Source organism: Oreochromis niloticus, linkage group LG17, assembly GCF_001858045.2.
Source record: "Oreochromis niloticus isolate F11D_XX linkage group LG17, O_niloticus_UMD_NMBU, whole genome shotgun sequence".
NCBI lineage: Eukaryota > Metazoa > Chordata > Actinopteri > Cichliformes > Cichlidae > Oreochromis > Oreochromis niloticus.
In genome coordinates, this window is record NC_031981.2 from 29,980,842 (window position 1) to 30,002,259 (window position 21,418).

The following is a 21,418-nucleotide window of genomic DNA, read 5'->3' on the forward strand; positions in this document are numbered from 1 at the left end:
CATAGGCAACAGAAAATAGAGATATTTGTTTATTTTCCCTTTTTCACTGCTCACTTTCTACTTAAGTAGTCATTTCATGACAAGCTTCCTTTGTTTTTGTTTTTATATATAGATATATATAGTCACCACCAACTAACTCATTAAAAAAAGAAAAGCTCTAAAGCATCCAGAAAATCAGTCTATAAAAAGAAAAAAATCAGGAAGACAAAAGATAATGACTTTGCAACGGAGGATATAACCATGTGAAAAATAAATTACGGTTGTTATATTTAGGTGTGTGTGTGTGTGTGTGTGTGTGTGTGTGTGTGTGTGTGTGTGTGTGTGTGTGTGTACCTGGCAGTCAGCCATCAGCAGGTGTCTGGCTATGCTGTGGTGATTGTGGCTGAGCACCAGCTCCTTTGCTCTCTTCAGAACCGCCATCTCCAGTGGTTTGTTTTCTAGAGGCAGAAGTCGCGAGTCGAACTCTGCTGGCCTGAACATGGACTCCGTCTCTATGACAGGCCGCTGAAAACTACTCCTCTCTTTTTTCCTCCTCTTATCTTTCTCCTCGTCTTTCCCTGCATCTTCATCCTCTTCTTCACTGGTGTTTTCCAAGGCTGCGATAGCATGATGGTAGGAGCTTCTGTCTCCTGCCACCTCCTCCTCCTCTTTCCCCGTCTCCCCTTCTCTCTTCAGTCTTTCCACATAGCTGCAGAGTGTTAGCTGAGCTTCACGGCTGTGGTCTGTGATGGGGTTAGGCGAGTTAGACGACTCCCACTCCAGAGGGCTGCAGGACCTCAGGTCTGCAGGGCTGGGCTGCAGTCTTTCACCCTGTCCTGTTATTGTCTCTGAATCTGGACACTTAGCAGCATCAGCAGGTGAAACTAGAGACCCAGAGGAGCAGCGGGAGTCTGCAGGCGGCCGTAGATGTTGCAATTTCAGGGGCTTCACTGGAGGAACAGGAGGGCCTGCAGTGGCTGTGGAATAACAAACACATCCATCTATAATGTTGCATTTAAAAATAAAAGTCATTATTGATGTAAACAGATGTTTACCATCCAATAATAATAAAATAACTTTGCATAAATATATAAAAAAAGATATACAAAATAAAAGGCTACCTCCACTCGCCCAGGAAGAATCAGGGGTTTCTACACGTCTGGGCTCCTGTGGAGGTGCAGCCAGTCTGGGAGAGACACAGGAGGTGTCTGTGAGGTTTGAGGAGCTGGAGGAGGGAACTCTAGCCTGAGGACAAGAGGAGTGAGCCAGCCTAGCCAGAGGAACCTTGCTGGGTTTGGGAGGCGGTTTAGGACACAGCTGGCTGTCAGAGCCCCGGATCGCTTGGCCTGGAGGAACACGAGTGCCATAAAAGTTACACAAAAGCTGTTTTGGCTTTTATACATATAAAGACTTGGAACTTTTTAAGTATCTAATATTACAACTTCTCTGATTTTTAACATTTTTAAGATATTATTATTTAAATTCAAATACAATGAAAAGCATGCATCACAGTCAGATTTCAGATTAATTATCACATTGTGAATTAGAGCAGAGAGCCCCAGCAGAACAGGAGGAAAATTCATTGTCTAACATTCAAGCAATGGCAGGAGCAGCCCGGGAGAGTGTATTATATTACACCCACATACTTAGGAAGGCACAACGGCTGATTAATTTTAAAACCCCCACGTGGGCTTTTATTGGCTCTTAGCAAGCACAACAGTTATTTTTAGCCTGATAATCAGTCCAAACTGCCACCTTGTTTAGCTTCATTATTTCTATACGATTCAGAGGCCTGGACCAAGGCTACTTTATTTCATCCTCGATTGCTATTCTTGTCATTTTTTTCCTCCATCAAAGTGATAAAGTGGTTTTGTTTGCAGGATTAAACAAGGTGAGGTGAAGCTGGTCAACATTTTGAAGTCACTACGTTTTGGATTTGTCCATAAATTGTCATTATGACGCAGGGCAAACTTGTCATCTTGCATCTAATCTTTATAAATTCATACCAAAACAAAAATTGGAGACATCATCATGATTTTCTCACCAAATATCAAACTAAATCCCTGGATCAGGACTTCCTTGTCCTTTGGGACTTGATTTATACAACCTGTATTGGGAACTTTTGGTCTTGGCAGAGCTGTGGGCGCTCAGGCTGCTCTTGTTAATTGCAGTCTTTTCTTGATTTTTCTGTTTGTAGCTCTACATCTAGCATGAGTGCTGCTCTATACTGTACATTTTCTACACTATGACCAAGCAAATCTATTTTCATCTATTTTACAGTTAACATTAAAAGTTAACACTGATTAAAGAAGACAGTAAAACTACAAATAAAGCCAAACATCTATTTGTATCACATGTCTTGCAATTGTTAGGTTTAATATACTCTATTATAGGAACCAGTATATATAAAAGGTCTTTAGGGATTCTTCTGTATAAACTGAATAGTCGCTGAAGAAACTCATCTGTATGCTGCTGGTTCTACTCCACCAAAATATTTGTATACCTGCTAGAGGCTCTGCTGATCTCCGTGGGAAAGAGGGGCTCAGCAGTGGCTCGCTGCCTGTCCGAAACACCGGCGACTTGGAGTTTGGGCTGGGAAGGAGCGAGTCAGGTGTCTGCAGGGGCTGCGGTTTGGATCCTGAAGACAGAACAAAATTACAGAAGATGGAGTTAAAGAGATGAATGAGAAGATAATGAGACGGTGGATAAACAGAAATTTTAAAAAAAGGTTACAAAAAAAAGGAAAAGATGAGGTGGAGGTGGGGAGGAAAGGAAATGACTAAGTTAAAAAAAAGGCACTGAGTTGATCAGAATTCCCACTTGTGCTTTTGAGGTCTCATATGACTGGTAACGACTGGTAAATCGACAGCTTTGCTTTTACACTCAGCTCTCTCTGAGACCTACAAATGTCTAAATGTGAAAGTGTTATAACAGCTGTAGACAATTAAATATTTCAAGCTTGTTATTATACAGATGTGTAATTATAATAAAGGGAAAAACTAAAACTTTCATCCTCTCCTCAAAGGTCACACAGCTTTTCAGAACCTCCTAGCTTTTACTTACCAAGAGGAAGGAAGCTTTCTGATTGGTGCGCCTTGAGTGGGTGTCGCCGCTCCTGGACTTGATTGAGACTTGCTGGTTGGCTGCCGCAGCGATCCTTCAACCTGAAGGAGGAGGAAGGGCGATAAAAACATCCCACTCACATCACACATGGGCATCAGATAAACCTCTCACAAATATTTTCAATATAATAATAAAAAGGTACCATTAGTATTCAAAAAAAAGTAAATCACGTTATAAACACTAATCCTTTCATCCCTTCTTTGACTTTTTAAAAAGCCTTTTCTCTGTCCATATATCCTCTTTTTCATCTCTGGTTTCTGTTTTACTCTCAGCTCTGTATTTATTATCCCCTCACAGCTGGTCTGACCTCGCTCAGATAGATACAGAACCCTGTTTAATGTGTGTGTGCATTGAAATTGCGCACAGACAACAGCTCTTCATTTACAGAGGACGTATGATACATATGGGACATGTTCAAACTTCAGCCAAAACGACTGAATGTAAACAGCTCAGTGCAAAGAGTAAAACCTTAAAAGCAGAACGATGTGTGGAGATGGAGACTGTGTAAAGGTGGGTCTCCATTATTCAAACACAGCAGACAGACTGGTATTTGGTCTGCAGCCCACTATCCACTTGCAGTAATAGGCTTATATTAATCAAATCCAACAAATCTCACGTGCTCAGTGGAACAACAACCACATTATGAGAGCCAGCGAGGAATCTCAGTGTTTAGGTGTTAATTAGTGTGTTTGCGTGTGTTTGTAGAGTGCAAACCTGAGCTGGCTGCCTCGGGCAATGCCATTGTCCTGGCAGTGTGTGCTGTCGTGCGCGGCCTGTGTGTTGTCGTATGCGTGTCCGTTGGTAATATTGAGGCTGAGGCGTTTCTGGTTCCGCCTCTCCTGCGACATCAGCCTCTCCCGGTGACTGCTCGACAGTCCGTGCTTTTCCTCTAAGCAGCGCAGCGGCAGCCCTCGGTTGATTGGCTGGAAGATGATGGCCCCTACCACCTTCAATGTGTGGGCGGAAGAACAGATAAGATGACCTAACCAAACCTCAACATTTTTTATTCATCTGTGACTATACTGACACAAACTCTGCTGAATCAAATCCTAGTAATTAGATTTATTTCACAAGCTTGAATCTCTTAGCACTTAAACACAACTTACTATTAACTACCAAAAGTTATTCTTTTATGTGCTATAATGAGGAAAACCACCAACCAGAATAATAATAGTTAGTAATAATAATAATAATAGTATAAAATTAACTTTGAAGCAAGAATAATTAAAAGAAAAATAATCACCAAACCCACCTGTGAGACAGGTTTTCTGTTGCCAACATAGTATCTGATGAGTGCAGGGATACTGTCGAAACCTTCTCTGTCTAGGCGGTACTCAGCTCTGGAGTAAGCTTCATTCAGCATCACTACCTGAAGGTGACAGGCAAAAATAACAGACCTAGCTATTTTACCATTTATACTCTAGTCAAATATTCGTTTCAGTTTAGCTGGAAGCTCATATGTACCTTCTTGTTAATTTTAAAGTGCTGAGCAGTGTTTCGCCATTGGCATGTGAGAACGTAACTTCCTGGTAAGGACAGCGAATCACGGATCAGGAAGTCTCCATCTCGCTGCACCAGATTTTCTGCAACCTGCAAAAAGAAATAAGTGACACATGGGCACACTCAACTTCACGCAGCCATAATGTTAGAGGTCTTTGCATTGTCTCATTCACTTCCTGGTGACTTACCGTTAACGATAACAACTACTTGCCTAACCGTTACCCTTACCTTAACCTTAAAACATGTCCTAACCTGAAAATTCATAGATAATGTTGGCCCCTGAGAAAGCCCAGCCTGCATCATGTAACTGTTCAAACAGATTTAGGAGCCCATAATAACCGGCCCACACACACACACGAACACATACTGTGGCCCACAGTGATTGTTTACAATACAAACATTTAATGGTAGACTAGTACCAGCTTTGTGAGCTTAGTGATGGTTATGTAAGACATGAGGACCATTCCACTTTATCCAGTTAGAGACCTACACGCTTTAGTGACAGTTTCATGTAGATTCACATTCATTTCATGCCAAAACCTTTATATTTGAAATCAAAATAATAAAGCTTTTCATCCAAAATTTTTTTTTAATTTTCAGTGTTTTTGTGCATCTATCAATGCATTAGTCAAATGACGATATTTTTGACAAGCTTGATCCCTGTTTGTCATTTTCCACAGAAGAAATGAGACCTATTGTCAAAGTAACTCGGTGGTTAAAAACAACTTCTTCCAGCTAAGCTCCATATCGAAAATTAAGCCTTTTCTTTCCATAAGAGATTTCAAGGTTGTCATTCATGACCTCATCTCCTCCTCCTGGACTACTGCAAATCACTTTACACAGGTCTCAGTCAGTTGTAGGCTCCTCACAGGCACCCCCCCAAAAAAGAGATCATATTTCACCTGTTTTAGCTTTCCTTCCAGGTCAGTGTGCTCTGTGTTTGCCCCTGAACTGTGGAACAGCATTTCCCTCAAATGACTCTAATAAAACTAGACTTCCAGCCTATTTTTATTCATTCATTCATTTATTATAAAGCACTGTTAAATGCACTTTAAAAATAAATTTGACTTTCATTTATTATATGATTAAAAAAAAGGATATTTCTTTGACCGTTCACACATGCAGAGCTCTTTATTTCCCTGCCTTGTTGCATTTATTGGTTCTCGCTCCCTGTTCTCGAACACATACACTCTCTGTCATCCACAGTTTCAGACTTTAATTAAGCAAATGTTTGTATAAGTTATAACGGTGGTTTAGCCAAGGGAAGCAGCTTATTAAAAAAGATTACATCTCAGTGCTGGTTTTCAGGGGAACACACAATATCTCCCTCTCACATATGCGCGGACACAAAACACACATAAACACACCATACAGAATGAAGCCTTTCTTTCTGTCAGCACTGCTGCCGAGGCCACTCTTTACGCTACAGTCTTCCCGTAAGCACCATGTGTGTAGCATGGAAGACTAATAATAGGTAATCTGGTTCAACAAGTTTCTAACCTGGCTTTTAAAAGGAGGGACTTGTGACTCAGATTTGTGTGCGAGCAGTGTTACCTGTCTGGGAATCGATCCGTGGTACCACGCGTGACTTCTCGGCTCCTCGCAGTCCATCTTCAGTTCTTCCTCGAGCTCCTTGCGAAGTTTCTCTGAAGGACAGTCCAGGATGAACTGATCTCTGGAGAACTGGAATAAAAGCAGAAAAAGCTGATCTTGTAACTTTATCCTGCATAGCTGAGAAACCCAAAGACAGACGACAGAAATTCAACACCCACATATTGAATTTTTAGTTTATTTATTTCAACAAAGTAAAAAAGGAAGCAGGAACAAATAGGAAACTTATGACTGATTTTTGAAAGTCGCCTCTACTGTTTTACAGTAAAACAACACCAAATAAAACACTGCAGAGCTGGGACGTGATAGGTAGAAACCAGGACTGTAATCTAATTCCAGTGAGATTACTGAAACTATTGATCAGCCACTTTAATCCCAGCAACAAGCCCAAAAAGGTTGCCTAAATGGAAAGTAAAGGACAGACAGCTCTGTTAACCACTTGAACCACAACGCACACACCCCAAACACCACACACACACACACACACACACACACTTACATGACAGCTGCTTGGTCTCTCCATCCTGCCACCTTTCTCTGATCTTCAATAACAAACTTCATAGCAGACACATTAAAACTCGCACACACACTATAGTTAAGTCTCTTCTGTTTGCTCAAACAACAAGCCCGCACACAGCCTCTGTCTGCGTCTGCCTCCTCTGTGATTTTCTCCTTTATCACTTCCTTTCTTGCCTTCGCCCAGAGTCGTTCAAAGAAATGTCATCATCCTGACACCGCCCAGCTACCCAGACCTGCCTCTATGCACACCTTCACCTGACGTAGACAAGTACACACACACACACACACACACACACACACACACAGACACACCTCTGAGTGACGCATAAACTTATCTAAACTAAACTTTTTTCTTTTTAACCCATTAGAGACTGCTACACTCATAGTCAGTTTATTCTAGTGAGAGTCACCATACTTTTGCATTTCTATCATCTAAATGTCAGTACTTTACAAAAGTCTTGAGCTATTTATTTATCCAAGGAGCAGGACTTTATTATAATTTTTTAAAATGGTCCCGAGCAATATTCATCCAGGCTTTCTGAAGGGATTTCCAAATGGTTCTTTGGACATTGGCTGCTTTTTCACTCATTTGCACTCTAGTCCTTGTACCTGTCACTGACCTGCATCATTCACGCATAAAACACCTAACTGTATGGACAAACCAGTGTTGTGTCTAAACAGCACTGGCTGTGTAGACATAACACTGGTTTTATGCCTGGTTGTACGTTTGTCAAACTGCGTCTAACACAGGTTAGTATTAAAATTGTATTTTTATACCAACAGGTGATCCCAAAGGATTATACGCTGAAAACATGGAATGTCTTGGCATGTTGTGCAGCATGTCCATGAAAAAAAAAAATGTTAGGAAAAACGGAGCACAAAAAAGTGTAAGGCCTAACAACTCCCTACAGCATGAACAGTATCTGAAAGTCATGTACTTAAGAAGTAGGGGGGGAACAACAAAGCCCCTACTGGCCCTTCAAGTTGATCTACTGTTCACTGAAGCCTCATCAGAAATGGTCTCAGTGACTGTCAGAAAGTCATTATTAACTGAGGGAAACAAGGAGAATAGGGCTGAGGTTTTGGCAAATTACACAAGAACTGGACTGAAAGTCTGTGGCAACAAGACTTGTAGAGTGATGGATCCAAATTGGCAACTTTTAGTTAAAATTGCTCTCAACGTGGTCCGAAAAGATCAGGAGAGAGGAGCGTCTACCTCCATCTGTAAAACACGGTGGAGGATCTGTCATGTTTGGGATGTGTTTGTGGTGCCGGGGATATTGTTACAATTGAATAAATGTAGAGAATCATCAGATTTTTTAGCATGACAAACACTGCCAATGTAGTGATGATGATAACCGAAGTTAGGCAACTGCTATGATGATGATAAATACATGTCTCACAGCCTCTGGGGTAACAGTACTGGCTCAGGTTCAGGTACAGTTACAGGTAAAGCTTCAACTGACAGTCTTCAGCTAAAAGTCTGAAGACTGAAGGTCGTCATGGACAAGCTCTCAGGAGAAAGCTTTGATCCAAGAAGAAGAAGAAGAGGTTCGAGGTAGAACACTGAGAAAAAAGCAAACACACGCTCACACAAACAGGAATTACAAAGCCATGTCCTTGCATGAAACTTGGAATATCATATCTGTGCCATTTTTCTCTCTCTGCGGCTACAATAGCTCTCTTCCTCTCTAAAGTCATTAGAATAGACCCCCTGCCCCGAGTCTCCATACATGACAGAAAATCAAAGTGTCACATTACAGCAAATATTAAACTGATGACTGGCTTGGCACCATGGTGCACATCCAACGATTTAGTTTATTTCCAGTTTGAACCAGAAAACCACTGTGTGTGTGCGTGTGTGTGTAACAGGGGATAATACTTGGCGGAGTGTAATTGTGCTGTCACTTGTCACTTGATCATGGTTTTTCCTGCTATTTTTTAAACAAAAGATTCAATGAATAAGTAAATGATAACAGACAGTCAGACAGACAGAATTACATGATCATTTTATTGGAGCTTCCTCTCATTAATTAACGTTAATAGTTGGTGCCATTGGAGTAAACTAATGGTTACTAATCTAACATCTGTACCAGATATCCATATATAAAACGGATAATAAATAATTTTAGATGTGGATTACGTATCAAATGGGGAAAAACAAAAAAGACCAACCAAAGAAAGAAAAGAGGGACCAACAGTTGAGACTTTTGGTTGAGACTTTTGGAATGATGACAGACAAACATTTGCTCATATATGCACTTTTTGTTGTTATATTTACTTATAGATCATCCATAGCTATTTGGATTTGTCTCTGACAGGGACCAAACTACAACTCCATATTCTGCTTAACATTAGGCTAGCTAGAAAAAGGGAAAAAAATTCACGCACCTTTCTTTTGTTTCACTTTTTGTTTTGCTTTTAATCATTTTCTTTCTTTAGGTGCTGTGATGTGTTAAAGCAGGATACACTACACCCATAACGCACGGCTTGCAGCATGTTTTTCCTGTTGTACGGGCATTGTGCAACAATTTTAAAATGCACATGATCAACTGTAATAACTGAAAACATGAGGGCTGCTGGTTTGTATTATTCCCAGCTTATCTGGATTTGTTACCGACTCCACTCGCATTTGTGATTCTCACACTTATTTCAAAAGACACAATATGTTGCTTTTACGTCTGCTGTCTCGATGCCAACAGACTGATGAATGAAAGCGCGGGAGAGCTGGTGAGAAGAGGGATGCACGGCAGTGGCAAGGATGATGTGTACATATAAAAAGTTGAACAGTGAACAGTGAGATGGGGGATAGATGGTTAATGCACATTAACAGAAGAGTGAAAGAGCACAGAAAGAAAAATTGAAGAGAAACAGAGGAAGGAAGCACAGAAGGAAATAGGAGGGAGGAGATGGATATATTGGATGTGAGGTTTTGTTTAATAGGCTGGCCTTTAATAAGACCCTGCAATATGATGTCATCCTCAGAGAGTGGCTACATTTATAGCGTACCAGCCTGTGTGTGGACCACAACGCAGCAGTGAAGTACAGTGAACTGGACTGGCCTGCTTCATGGCATACAGCCTTTCCTTCTAGCGTGAATGACTTCAGTTGTGTTTAAATATGGGATAAACAATACACTGACGCCAAGCTTCATTTCACATGAACTGCAAAAGCTGCTGAGTGTCATCCCATGGTGATGCTTACTGTTGAAACCCAAAATGAAATCAAAATAAAAACCCATGCATGAAGGTAAATGTTTTTTCTTAAATAAGCAAAATCTCCTGACCTTCTCTGTACAAATTAATGATAAATTGTATCAAAAAATTCAATTTTGGATTCATTGAATTTCAGTCCAGTTCTTGCGTAATTTGTCGTAGGTCAGCCTTTTCTCAGTGTTTCCCCTTCATTAAGAATGACTTCGTAACAGCCACTGAGACCGTTTCTAATGAGGATACACTGCTCGCCATGCACCAAGTTTTCAGCTAACAGCACTTTAGGAACCTCCTTGTTGGTGCAAAAATCCTATTTTATACCTGTTTAACTGTGTTATCTTTGGTATTTTCCATAGCTTAAACTAAAGAAAGTGGAACAAATAATGTCCCAAAAGGTTGATTCTGTTCATCTGGACATAGTGTTTTCAATGGGAGAAACTTTTTGTCACTCATCCAAGTGACTTCTTTAGTCTGCAAGAAGACTGCAGGTTTCCACAAACCTTATTCAGTTCAATTTTATTTTTACAGCGCCAAATGACAGCAACAGTCGCCTCAAGGCGCTTTATATGGTAAGGTAGACCAGCAAAAGGTAACTATACATTCGCACATTGCCATCGTGTCCAGGATGTGTACATCCTCGTCATTGAAAGAGTGTCCACTGGCCTGTAGGTGTGAATAGACTGCAGAGTCCTGGCCTGACGAGGTAGCTCTTCTGTGTTGTGCCATCCGCTTCGCCAGAGGTTGTTTGGTTTCCCTGATGTATAAATCCTGGCAATCCTCCTGGCACTTAACAGCGTACACTATGTTACTCTGTTTGTGCCAGCGGACCCGACAATTTTTGGCGTAGCATGTTTTGGGGTTTAAAAGCCACAGAGACGAGGTGTTTAGAAAAAATGCGTCTCAGCTGTTCCGATACTCCTGACACATACGGGATCACTACAGGTTTTCGCTTAGGTAGCGGATGTCCTTCTCTCCTGGATCAGCTGGGGTTTCTTTAGGTGCCTTCCCAGCTTTGACAAATGTCCAGCTGGGATAACCACATTTACTCAGGGCCTTCTTGATGTGATGTTCTTCTGCCTCCCTGGCCGCTGTGTCTGTCAGGATGCTGTTCGCTCTGTGTTGTAGCGTCCTGATGACACCCAGTTTGTGCTCCAGTGGGTAATGAGAGTCAAACCTTAAATACTGATCCGTATGCGAGGTTTACAGTACACATCAACTTTGAAAGGGGGCCTAAGTGTACATCTTTGCCATCTTACAATGCTGTGATTGTAGCCATTCCCCAACTCTCTGAATTGGACTCATGGCCATGGATCAATGGTCTTTGATCAGTGGTTGTTGATCAATGGTCATGACAATTTGCATATTAATGATCAAGGGATCTGACCTCACAGCCCATTGTTCATTCAGTGGGCTGGTTTCAGTCATTGTGCAAATGTACTGTTTATAAGGTTGTTGAAACCTGCAGTCAGCTGAGACTGAAGAAGTCACTTGGATGAGTAACGAAACGTTTCTCCAACTGAAAACGTCCAGATCAACAGAATCAACCTTTGGGATTTACTTACCTCGATGAGCATGCATCAAAACTAACAAATGATGTGTTTTTACAACAGACTGCTTGTAACAAGGCACCTAAAAATTAATTCTTTGTCATCGGTTATGTGTAGACAACAGTGATTCATCCCCCGAGTTGGTTATGTTTTGTGATTCATAGCTCAGTGTTAAGCAGCTTAACCAAAAAAAAAAAAAAAATCCTCTGAAAATGGTCAGATACAAGGACTCGGCTGAAAATGAGTGAAAAAGCAGCCAAGGTCCAAAGAAAAACTCTGAAAGACCTTCATAAAGTCTGGAGAGCCATTGTGCAAGGAGAATTAGAAAAATAAATAAATACATTTTAAAAGGAAAAGACGTTTGGCTCCTTGGGAAAAAAAGAAATATGAAGAAAATAGTGATGGGTGAAGACTTTTGCAAAGCACTATATTAGTTGCTGACCTCCATTTTTAGAGGTTTCAAATCACATAAAAATTTGCCTTCAAATCTTTTATTTTGATTTCATATTAAATCCTTTATAAATAATTGTCACTGTGCTTCATGAATGCTGCAGTTGTGTTCAGTGGTACTGGTGCTGTTGACATCTGTGGGAAATGATCTAGTAATTAGCATCACTTCACCCAGCCAAGAATGTTAACACGTATATTGGCAGTACCACTGTCAATAAGTTGTAAATGACATTCAGATGTGCTTTATAAAAAAAAGCAAAACAAAGCTGACATGCCACAGAAAATAATCTCCAACTAAAAACAAAAAGGTACTGTTAAAAAAGGATCTCTGCAGTGATTGGATTTTCTTCTGATTTCATGGATTTGAAGATTGAAGGTAGTTTTAACCCTTTAAAGGTTTCTCAGTGAAGATGATACATTTCTGTAATAATCCAGTCGTGTGTGGCAATAACCAATCAGAAGCAGCGTCCAGCTGGGTAAGCTGCTTGTCTTTTGTGTTCAGTGAAGTGAGGACAAACAACCTTTTAACATCATAACTCTGATTCCTCATCACCTTACATACATGTAAAGTTACAAATACATTAGATGACATTATAATCCTCACCTTACCTCAACCCTCTGTGGCTTATGCGCTGAAATAAAGCAGTGAACCTGAGATTCTTAGTTGATACCGCCAGCCTGCAGGATTGCAGATAACAAAAACGCCTGAAGACTGACTAGAAGAAGCAGCTCCATTTGAATCATGTTCAAATATGCAGCGGAGTCAGTATATTAACAATGCTTCAAACACCAACTAAAATACTGGTAGAAGACCATAGAGGAAACTCTTCTGCTGCCTCAGTTGCAACACATTTCTTTCAAGAAGAAACAATAAAAACAACTGCCTTGGTCTCTGGTTTGATCTCAAAATAACCTTTATCTGTGATGCTACACTGTACAGTGGGATTATGACCACTGCAGTAGTATACAAGCAACGCAGCACCATAACAGACATATCATTACAATTATGGTGACGTCTGAGATCACTTTAGAGGTGAAGTCAGGCTATGCAGCTTTTCATCTTCTTTATTTCTATTTTTAGAATGCAACCAATTAGTATTATGAAAGTCTTGAGGTGCTAAAGGCAAAAGTTTTGAAAGTTCAACAAACAAAATGCTTAAATGAGAGTTGGGATACCCATCAAATGGGTTTCACTTGGGCAATCATCATTAAAATAACAACTCTTTGGTCTGCTGTTTTTCTGGCATTTCCTCTTCTTTTCATCTCTCTTACTTAACAATTTCAGTTTTTTCCTCCTCCCTCTCTTCATGCTACCATTTCCCACTGTGTCTACTTACTGTATAGTATGCATCCCCAATCAAGTCACAAAGCTTTAAAAAGTGAATACATGAATGCAAACAGCAGTGCAGGTTGTGTCAAGAATACACTTAATAAGAATGTTCCTGCTGAACAGTCATGCAGCATCCAAATGCTTTTCCTCAGAGCAGCTTCAGTTCAGCTTTTTAGGGCCTGACAACAACACTGTGTTTGACTCCAACATTTAATTAAATAGGCATCATTATAGCTGAGGACAGTTGATAAAACCTAATAGCTGTTGATGTTTTGATTTTCTATCTCTGCATGTTGTCTTCGTCATCAAAAAGGTCCCTTCCTTTCCTGTTTACACACAACTAAATACAAGCATCTTCCTGTGTTTAGGCCAGAAAGCATCTGATTGGTCAGCCTGGGGCAGCCAAAGAGGGTTCATCGTCAGTGCCATCTTAATTTGTTCGGTAAGCCACGATCTCAGCATCGGCATCGGTGCCTCACTAATGCTCTTGTGGATGAGTGGGAACACATCTCTGCAGCTAGGTTCCTAAACCTGTATGAACAACGACTGAATGGCTATAGACTGTTTGTCATATACTGTGGAAGTCAAAAGAGGATTGCTTCCAAATTCAAATCCTACAGCGATAACTGAGGTCGACTGCCTCAAAGATACAGATGAGATTCATGCTTAGTGATGTAAAAAGATTTTTAGAAACAGTAGAAAGCGTTGATCTCCAAGCAATGAGCTAAGCCTGAAATAGCAACTGAGGGGTTTTAAGTTTTAGAGCATCATGTTTTAAGAGCTAAAGATGAATAATGGTTTCTGCTACACAATGATAGAGAAAGAACCTTATCATGCAACGGGATTAAGATAAAAAGAACTTTTTAATGCATAGTTTTACAGCAAATGCAAGCACAGAAGCAATCTAACTATGCATACAACCCAGCTATGTTGGATCATGGCAGCTAATGCAAACAAAAAAACCAAAAAGTGTCAGTGATGTGATCTAACAGCTAAGGACACCAGCACAAGTAAGCCTGAATCTGAGCAGGCACAGAAACAGGAAGCAGGGCCTCTGTGGATAAATGGCGACCTCCCAGAGAAACAGATGGAGGGGAGAATGAAAAGGGGAATGGAACAAAACCCCAGGCAATATGGAGTCAAAAGTAAAGACACAGAGACACAGAGAGAAAATAGAAAAGCACTAATGAAGAGGATGAGAAAAGGCAGAGCTGGGGGAAAACTCATAAAAGAGACAGAAGAGCATGAGACAGATGGGAGCGGTGCTGTGCAGTTCTGGTTCATGAGAAAACAACACAGATATCAAATGAAGGTAACAAGTTCACATTGCATCGAAGCATCATTTAAATGAACAGACTGGAGGATTCTTAAAATAACCAAGAGTTTCACAGACAGAACATCTCAGGTTTTATTCATCCAATTTCTAAATGAGCAGTAATTTAACTATTGGTCATTTGTTTTCTCTCTGAAACAGAAGGTCTGGATAGATGGCACACATCAACAGCAGTCATTAGAGGCAACTCTTAGTGAGAGGAAGTGCTGATGAACTGCCATATGCATTAAGTAGGAATCCAAGTTTTCCTGGATGGTTTGGACTGGTTTGAGAGCACAGAGTAATACTTTTCCCCCTCTTTGACAGCTTTCCATTTTAAGGGAAATGGATTTTAAGTGTACTTTTCCGTAACACTGACATATGGTTGAGAGTTGACCGGAGAAAATGCACACAAAAATATCGTCTGATGAAGATTGTTCAATACACTGAAAACTTCAGAACAACTTCTTGGCATACTTTGTGGTGAGATCAGTGCATCACCTTGTGTGCTCTTAGAAGATACAAAAGGTTTCCCTCACATATAAAGACCTGCAAACAGACTTTATCCAGGCACAAAGTGCGTTTTAGCACCAGATGGAAATGTACAGAATTCGCTGAAGACAATCTCCAGGCTGATCCACAGAGGGACACACCACCCCACCTAAGCCTCCTGCCCCGCTGCTGCTCGCTGCATCCAATCAAGTTAATGACATTGGTACAATTTACTGATGTCATAAAGAAGACAAACTAGCACAAGCTGGTAATTTATCATCCACATGAGGACTACTACCCCTGTCCTGTTAACTGTCTAACCATCTCACCACTTCCTTCACACACTGCCTTATCTGTCTGCCAGCACTAGTTATGGATGAAGCCAGCATATATCTCACAATCACACCCTCAGACAGACAGTCGCACAGTTGGCCATTTATGAGAGCGTCTGGTCTGACTAATAAAAGCCCAGTGTTCACAGTGAGAGTGATGGAAAAGAGAAGGACTATTTAGGCTGATTGGATTTTGCTCAGGCTGGAAGTGTTACCACGCACTTTTCAGACTGGTTTCTGCAGGGCAATATGTTGTTTTCTTTCCACCATCTCCTTTAAACAACAAGATGAAATGAGCCTTGAAAAGCATGCTTCCATTAAAGAATGTTTCTGAAGTTGCATGTTATTAATACTTTAAAGGCAAACAAACCTCTTACTTTTTATCTACCCCTGGACTAAGATCATCTTATGAAAACATGGACAACACCAGCATAAAGTCTGGCACATGCAAGCATTCACAAAACACCTGCACATGGGCACTTACAGTTACACTTTGTATGATGAATTTTACACAAAGCAAAAGTACAAACATGAAGATGAATTCAATGATACGATCGGTACCTGGACACATCCTCACACACTCTCCTGTGTTTCCTCACCTTTGCACCGATGACAGAATTCTTGTGGTAGAAGCAACACAGAGCTGCTGTCAGGGCTTTGAGGTTGCATCTCTCTGACATTATCCACTCGCTCTATCTGCCGACACTAATGGGGTAACAAATGCTGCCTTCGGCCAGCTCAGTTAGATCTGCGGTCAAGGTGACTGAAGAACAACTTGAACGACAAGTTCCCAATGATCCCCATTTGCCTCTTCCAGTAAAACCTTCAGACTTTTACTTAAGAGTTACACAGATGGTCGAGTATTAACTCTGCAGTTGGATCAATATCACAAGTCAGAAATTTTCCAGTCTCTCAGACTAAGGAGTGAACATCTCCCCTGGGATAACTGTTACTAACATTGTGTCGTCTCTGCCTCTCTCCTCCACAGTCCCCTGCAGAGTGAGCCCTCCACTTTCTCACACATTTTTTCTTTAATTTTCCTTTTCGCCCTGCCCCCCTACGCTCCATATATGGGAGAGAGAAAGACCCATGTGAGCTGGTTTGGACCAATCATGTGTTGATAAACTGGGAGTGACCCAAAGGCAGAGTCTCCCGCCCGCTCTCACTGCAAACACATGGGCAATGGAAAGAAAACTGTATACATCAGCTTTGCGTCCTCTGCATGCATCCACTATGACATTTCGAACCTAAACTGTTGCTATTGGTTCCCTCTGACTCAAAATCATTTTTTTCAGAATTTGCACTGATTGTGCTGATTGGTTTGTTACTCGATTTAGTCTCTAAAGTGACAGTTTGACCAAAATACTGGCCAAATAATTATGTATGCCTTTTCTTTCTGAGTACTCATAGCTGTGGAGTTTCTGCATTACTACTTTGGGTTTATCAGCCCATCAAAAACAATGTCTAGCCCTCGTGTGACTGTCTTTCAGTCTCATATAGATGATGTGTAAAGCCATGGTTGGCATTGCGGCTCTTCCAACTGCCCAAACCAGCAGTTTGAGAACAGAAAATACATCACAGAAAAAACAAAAAACTGAAAGTATATCACTTCCAGAGTTGGCAGTAAGTATTTTAAGAAAACGGCTATGAGTCACAAAGAAACTTTCAATAGGAAATAGCTGCTGTTCAACCAGTGTTGTGTACTAAATAATCCACTTCGAGACAAAGGGAAGGGTCCGCTAAGAGTGAGTGTGCATGTGTGCTGTGGACTGATGCTGGCCACTTGTGTTACTTAATGCCTGCTGAGCAATTACACCCACACACTGGTGAAGTTTCCCACCAGTTCACACACACAGAACCATGTTGACATCCGGCATAAGGAAACTGGCCAAAAGCAGGAGGAAAGTGAAAAAAGTATATTGGCCAGTGGACTACACATGAAAATATGATAAAGTTAATAAATATGTCGTTTTCAGGCCAGTAAAACTTATCAACTTCTTCAGGGAAGAAAGTGAGGAAAACGTTGGTTGGACAAACGTAACTAGATCCAGAGAGAAAATATAGCAGTGTACAAAGACAGAAAGAAAAGAAACAACCATGAGTATACAGCACAAACACTACCATCTCTACATAAAAACAGCCACATGCACACAAAGACTAGACACACACTGAGGGTGACACGCCAGCAGCAACAAGTTGAAGGGAATATTCGGTCGAAAAGAAACGGAGCCACTAATTACAGTGTGAACTCTCATGAGGACCCATGAAGGAAATACATGTAGAACATTCCCTAAGGCACCACATAGAGGCGCACACACACACACACATACACACATACACACACACACACACACACACACACACGACTGGCAACCACAGCAGCCCCAAATCACCAGCTAGGCTAAACGTCCACCTTAAAATACACACATCCGTCGCTCCAGGAATGCTCTGGAAAAACAGTGAAGGACAGAAATCGGGGCGCTGAGGTTCTATGTTTTCTATTTCTATCTGTTTGTTGGTTCTGTCAAATACGAGAGACTGTGCTGTTTCAGCAACCTAAGCTAATTACATGAAATATAATAAAATGGAAAATTGGGGATGAAAGAGGGCTATTTTTTATGTAAAAATGGGCTTAAATATGTAGTTTTATTTCAAGATGTATATTTTACTGTCCAGTGGGACTGAGAGAAACTATATGCAGTCAATGATGTTGAAAGTAAAGGAGTTTACTCTTTTCATGATGTGTTAACAGAATATTCCACTGATCCTAGGATTTATTTTAACTTCTTTTGCCAAAGCCCGAATTGAAGTACCTAAAGACATACAAGGCACCTAAAATTACCCATAATGCATCTTAACTGGCCAAAGTACCGCTGGACAATAGGATGCTAATGTAACCCTGAACTGCCAGGAGCAGAGATGAGGAGTGTGGTACAGAGGTCTGGTAGACACCTCTTTCTAACTCTAGACAGATTCTGATATGTGAAACTGTTCTACACTTCATGCACGTTTAGGATTTTGCGACCAATATACAAAACTGATCAGAACAGTAGCAAAATATAAAGATGAGAAGTGCTTTCTACGAGAAGGAACAAATAAAAGTGATTCATCTTTCAGTTTGCATTTGTTCTATAAACACATCTCACACAATCTGCATCAAATTGCATTAGGTAGTAAACTTAATAAAGAATTCATGTCCAAATGTACTACACATCCATTTACAAGGTCACGATTCCCAACAGTCTCAATGATAAATACAGTAAACTAGACATGCAGTAGGTACAGGTTTTACATTTCCTGACAGTGGCTGCAAGCTTGGTTGGCAGAAATTGGATTCTACGGTGCAGTATGATATCACACCACAATCGAAGCTTCACTGTCCTTCTGTACCAGTTAGGCAGCATTCATCACGCTTCCTCATCCCCTAATGCATCAATAAAATCAGTGACACTTCTATTCACCCTCTGGCTGAGTCTGTCACATGCACACATGTGCACACTGTGTGTGTATATGAGGTGGGGGTGACTGAGCGATCAATAATATAATAGACTGATCTTGGTGACGAGCCGTACTGATTGGTGCAACGTGATCCTTATATAGTCAGTGAAAGCGCATGCAGTAAGAGGCTACAATACATCTTATGTGGGTCAAAAGAGAAACCAAATCCTAATTTGTTGGTGTTTTTGTTTTTGTAAAGTACACTGGAGCACCAAAGTTCCATAAACTACAATTAAAAATACAAACTACTTCTCATACTTATTTACTTTATTGTATACTTGAAAAACAAGAATACAAACAACAATTTTACAAAGAGAAGATCAGCTTCACAGTTAATAGAAGAAGCATCTGATATTTGGTTTGGTTTGTCCTCTTTCATTTACAGTGCAGACAGACAATTTAATATAACATGAAAGTATCAGAAAGATTGAGGGTATTTTAACATTAATACATCCATACAAATGAGCAACATGAGTTCCATTTTCATGACACGAAGTCTGGTTCTAGACTATTTTCTTGTTGTTTTCTTCAGTACGATTCTTCTGTGACTCTCTCTTTAGCCCAGATTTAGGTTTAATCCATGTCTGGGAAACTGGCTCATATGGTCTGACACAAATCTAAAAACAGACCATTACTCAGAGTGAGCTACAACTATTTTAAAATGGGTGATAACTTCAATAAAGGAGAAAAATGGCTGTGTCTAGATTATTACCCAAAAGTTTTAATGTTTTTTTTAGGTAAATCTGAACCTAAGATGACAAAGACATCTCGCTTTTTCCCTTGAGCATAGAGCGTATGATCACGATTTCTGTAATCTGACCACACTTGTTCAAAATCATCACTGAGAAAATCTGGAGACTGAATAATTCAATTCAATTCAATTTTATTTATATAGCGCCAAATCACAACAAAAGTCGCCTCAAGGCGCTTCACATGAACAGCCACTGAAGAATTAACAGGAAAACTATTACTGATGATATTCTGTAGCAAGCTGGTGGTGGGGGTTACTGGCCAGCTGCCTGTTCCACTTATAGGCTGACAAACTGAATAACTGACTGGGTGTCCAGTTCATGGACGAGCAGAGAGACAAACCAAGCTGGTTGGTGAGGCTGAATAGCTGAAGGGGTCCCGAGCGTGCCTGGCTGCTTGCTGTTGAAGTCATGCTGGCTCACTGACAGACTGGTATGAAAGTCATACTATTGTTTGGACTTCTAATTAACAAACATTCGATCCATCTACAGCGACATTTCTACTCTCAGGTCTGACAGTCCCATACCTCAGGTTGGCCAGCAGATGGTGCACTCCTCTAAAACTCAACAAATGCTTGAATAGCTTTGTAAGTGAATTCAAACAGTTACTGCTCTTTTATCTTTATTATTAGGAAAGCACAGTTTCATACTGGTGCCTTCAGTATGTGTGTGTGTCATCTAGACAGAGTTAATAGCTACTGCAACCCAAGACCACACACACACACACACACACACACACACACACTACACACAGAGCATTATTGTTTCCTAAAGCTCTCTCATGAGGGTTTAGAGCAACTTTCAACTCATTGTGTGGGAATAAAAGAGTGCAAAAGAGTCTTTTAGCAAAGGCTTAGTAGAAGAAGAGTTGTGTTCACACTGAATCACTGAGGGTCTTTCTTTTGTCCTCTCTCTATCATTTAATTTGTCATCAAATAATACAGAGATTGTGCTGTATTATACTGCCACCTATTGTACTATTAAGTCTGGCCAAGTCATGGTAAAATCAACAATCTGCTCCTATTACCTTCTACTCAGAAAAGTTATACAGTACTTATCTTGATACCTACTTTATAATCCTCAGTAAATGTTACTTTCTATGAGAAAGTGATACTTCAATTTGACTTCATTCCTTCACCAGAGCTTTTGCCTCTTTGTCAGCACGATTACTAAACAACACCTTGTTGGTTTTCTTTAAATCTGGTGACTAGGTGGAGCATGATTAAAGAAAAAACCTATTACAATTAGCAAAATCTGGTTCCATTGTCTTTAAATTTGCAAGACAGGGCACTAGACTCCTTCATGTTATGTCTATTTCTAGAGAAGGAAACAAGCTGACTGGATGCTTAGTGTTAAACATCAAACAGAGGCTGTCAACGAGAAGAGAAACTGGCCATAAGGTGGTGAAGCGGAAAATAGAGAATTGAGAACAATGCAACACTCACTGTACTGACAATTGTTTATAAAAAACAGTTTCCAAAGCATATGCCACACAACACCTGTACTGTCTTCATGGGTCTATGTGTGTGTTTTCATCCACAGTGGAAATGCAAACACACCTGGAGCAGCACAGAAGCAGAGCTGACAGTTAGGCTTTCACACATATTATATAATACCTGGAATACAGTAGACCACATATGCGGTCAGCACGCAGACGCACACAAAATAGGCTACGCACTCTGTTGATACACCATGTGTTTGACCAAAGAAATGCACACAAAGTACTATTTGTGCATGTGGGCTCACAGGTTTGAGAGCATTCTG

General features: G+C 40.6%; 1 protein-coding gene across 7 annotated transcripts in view; it reads right to left on the reverse strand.

Moving 5' to 3' along the window:
- Positions 1 to 21,418, reverse strand: part of bcar3 (BCAR3 adaptor protein, NSP family member) — a 71,975-nt gene that overhangs the window by 10,223 nt on the left and 40,334 nt on the right. For 6 of the 7 annotated variants that reach the window (XM_005462111.4, XM_005462110.4, XM_013265426.3 and 3 more), the window contains 8 exons: positions 6,157 to 6,285; positions 4,567 to 4,692; positions 4,355 to 4,471; positions 3,817 to 4,049; positions 3,043 to 3,143; positions 2,483 to 2,617; positions 1,101 to 1,325; positions 334 to 956 (listed from right to left, as the gene is read on the reverse strand). In XM_005462111.4, coding sequence (XP_005462168.1) covers positions 334 to 956; positions 1,101 to 1,325; positions 2,483 to 2,617; positions 3,043 to 3,143; positions 3,817 to 4,049; positions 4,355 to 4,471; positions 4,567 to 4,692; positions 6,157 to 6,285 — 1,689 coding nt within the window. Of the gene's footprint in view, positions 1 to 333; positions 957 to 1,100; positions 1,326 to 2,482; positions 2,618 to 3,042; positions 3,144 to 3,816; positions 4,050 to 4,354; positions 4,472 to 4,566; positions 4,693 to 6,156; positions 6,286 to 16,006; positions 16,403 to 21,418 lie in introns of those variants that run through there. The other variant, XM_019346821.2, reaches the window with a different exon arrangement.